The sequence below is a fragment of the Lepidothrix coronata genome, unplaced genomic scaffold, assembly GCF_001604755.1.
Source record: "Lepidothrix coronata isolate B3197 unplaced genomic scaffold, Lepidothrix_coronata-1.0 Scaffold2767, whole genome shotgun sequence".
Classification (NCBI taxonomy): Eukaryota; Metazoa; Chordata; class Aves; order Passeriformes; family Pipridae; genus Lepidothrix; species Lepidothrix coronata.
The window spans coordinates 1-2,121 of record NW_016692947.1 but is presented as its reverse complement, the minus strand read 5'-3'; the positions used below and the strand labels follow the sequence as shown (position 1 = coordinate 2,121).

At 58.7% G+C, this 2,121-nt stretch overlaps 1 protein-coding gene across 1 annotated transcript; it reads right to left on the bottom strand.

Moving 5' to 3' along the window:
• Nucleotides 1-71: 71 nt before the first annotated feature.
• LOC108491916 (phospholipid-transporting ATPase IK-like) lies at nt 72-2,079 on the bottom strand (the record flags this gene model as incomplete). Its single annotated transcript, XM_017803711.1, has 4 exons — nt 72-220; nt 425-664; nt 952-1,035; nt 1,856-2,079. Coding segments are annotated over 4 exons (697 nt in total), but the record flags the coding sequence as incomplete, so codon positions are not given.
• Between the last annotated feature and the right edge of the window lie 42 nt (nt 2,080-2,121).

Sequence of the window (2,121 nt, the reverse complement as noted above, 5' to 3'; positions counted from 1 at the left end):
ATATCAAGATGGCAAGATTGGGAAGTGGCAAAAAGGAGATGATCCACAGAGTGGGAAACAGGTCGTAGCACCAAGGCCAGGCTGGGCTCTCCTGGATGGCAGGGGCTATCCTGAAGGCATCAATACTTTGGGTCAGGAAGGAGAAAAGGCAGAAGAACAGCAGGCTGGCTGTGACCATCAGGAAGGACAACACTGTCCAGAACTTGGTGTCCAGGACGATCTGGGGGGACAGGGGCAGAGCACGCAGTGTCTCACGGGGGCCGTGGTGGCCCTTTTGTCCCAGATTCCTCCTCCATCCCAAGGTGATCATCCCCCAGCCATGAAGCCACTGGGGAAGGTGTCAGAGCCCAGAGCTGCAGACCCTAAACATCTGCTGTGGGGACCCTAAACATCTGGGTCTGGGGAGGAGCAGATCCACGCTCACCTCCACGAGGACCGAGAGCAGCGCCGACACGGCCACGGTGACGGAGAAGGACTCGTAGTCCCCGACAGCTTTGCTGCCAACGTGGTCCTCGAAGGCCCAGAGGGCGATGTAGAAGCTGGTGAGTGAAGTGCCAACCCCATGCAGGAGGGTGACCCCGAAAACACGGTAGTTGAAGAGCTCGTCCTGCTGCCCAGTCACGTAGAGCTCAGGGAACTCCAGGCTCTTCTTGGCACTCACGTCCTGCCAGGAGGGCGCCGGGCATCACAGAGGGGATGCAGGGGTTGGGGGAGCAGGATGGGGCCACCCCACCCCACACACCCCCCGGGGGAGCTGCAGGGGGTCCCTCTGCCCAGCGGCTCTGGGGTGGTGGGGAACAGGCACCCCAGGACTGGTGAGCTCCACGTGCCTCTCGAGCTGCCAGTACCACACCAAGGGTGGTGCAGATGGAGTGCAAGGACTGCCAGGCTCATTCCCACCCCCCAGAGATGCAGCCTCTGGGCACAGGGAGGAGCCCAGTAAATCCATACCTGCTCCAGGAGGCCCACGGACAGCACGGGGTAGGAAGTGTAGAAAATGTTGTAGAGTGCGAGGAACCAGCCCTCGAACAGGGGCTGGAAGGGAAGAGGAAGCAGCTGTGAGCTCAGAGGTGCTTTGGAAAGGCTCAGAAAGGAAGCTCAAGCCCCAGGGGTGAGTCCAAGAGACACATCCAAACATGGAAATTCCCGTGGGCTTGGCCCAGGTTCTGCATCAGCCCCACAGACAACATGCTGTGGTGCAGGTGGAGGTGGGGGCTGGAGCCCTGCAGTGCTACCCAAGTGCCACCGATGGCCTTTGGGAGAAAAGCTCCTATTTTGGAAGAAACCACGTGGGATCTTTCCCTGCGTCTGTCCAAGGCTGAGCTGCAGCTCACAGGGACATCCTGAACCTCCCCAGGGTGCTTCTCCCAGTCCAGCCAGGTAAAAAGCAGACAAACAGTTACAGCTCACCCAGGCAACCCCAAAAAATCAGACATGACAAAGGAGAAAGAGGACCAGGGTGGTGACACTGTGGTGAAGCTTTTTTTGCAAGACACAGGAGGCACCTCTGGCACAGTACAGTGTGTGTGGTCCTGCTTGAAAATGTGTACGAGGCAAAAATGAGAAAATGTAACAGGATTTGTTCTTTGACTAGACCTTGCTGGGTTTACCCTCTTAGTTCTAGACTTGCCATATACTAAGAATGTATGGAATTGTTTGGTTGGAAAGGTTGGAAGGACCTTTAAAGACCATCCAGTACAGCCTTCCCATCACAGGCAGGGACATCTTGCACCAGATCAGGTTGCTCCAAGCCCTGTTCAACCCGGCCTCGGACGCTTTCTTTGGTGGAGTGTCCACCAGGCACCGTCCCCGCAGGGGATCCTGGGTGACCCCCCCAAACCTCTGCAGCCCTCACCTGAGCCGTGAATCCACTGTGGAAGGCGAACCAGACCTGGGCCATGAGTCCAGCGAAGGTCTTGTAGAAGAAGAGGCGGAGGAACTTGCAGATGCGCAGGTAGGCCCAGCGGCCGTGCACGAGCAGCAGCCGCTGCAGGTGGCAGAACTGGGCCAGGGCGTAGTCGCTGCACTGCACGGCCTGCAGGCCCTCCAGCCCGCTCAGCCCCACCCCGACGTCCGCGGCTGGGGGGGGAACACACGTGGGGAGTCTTTTTGGGGAGCTGG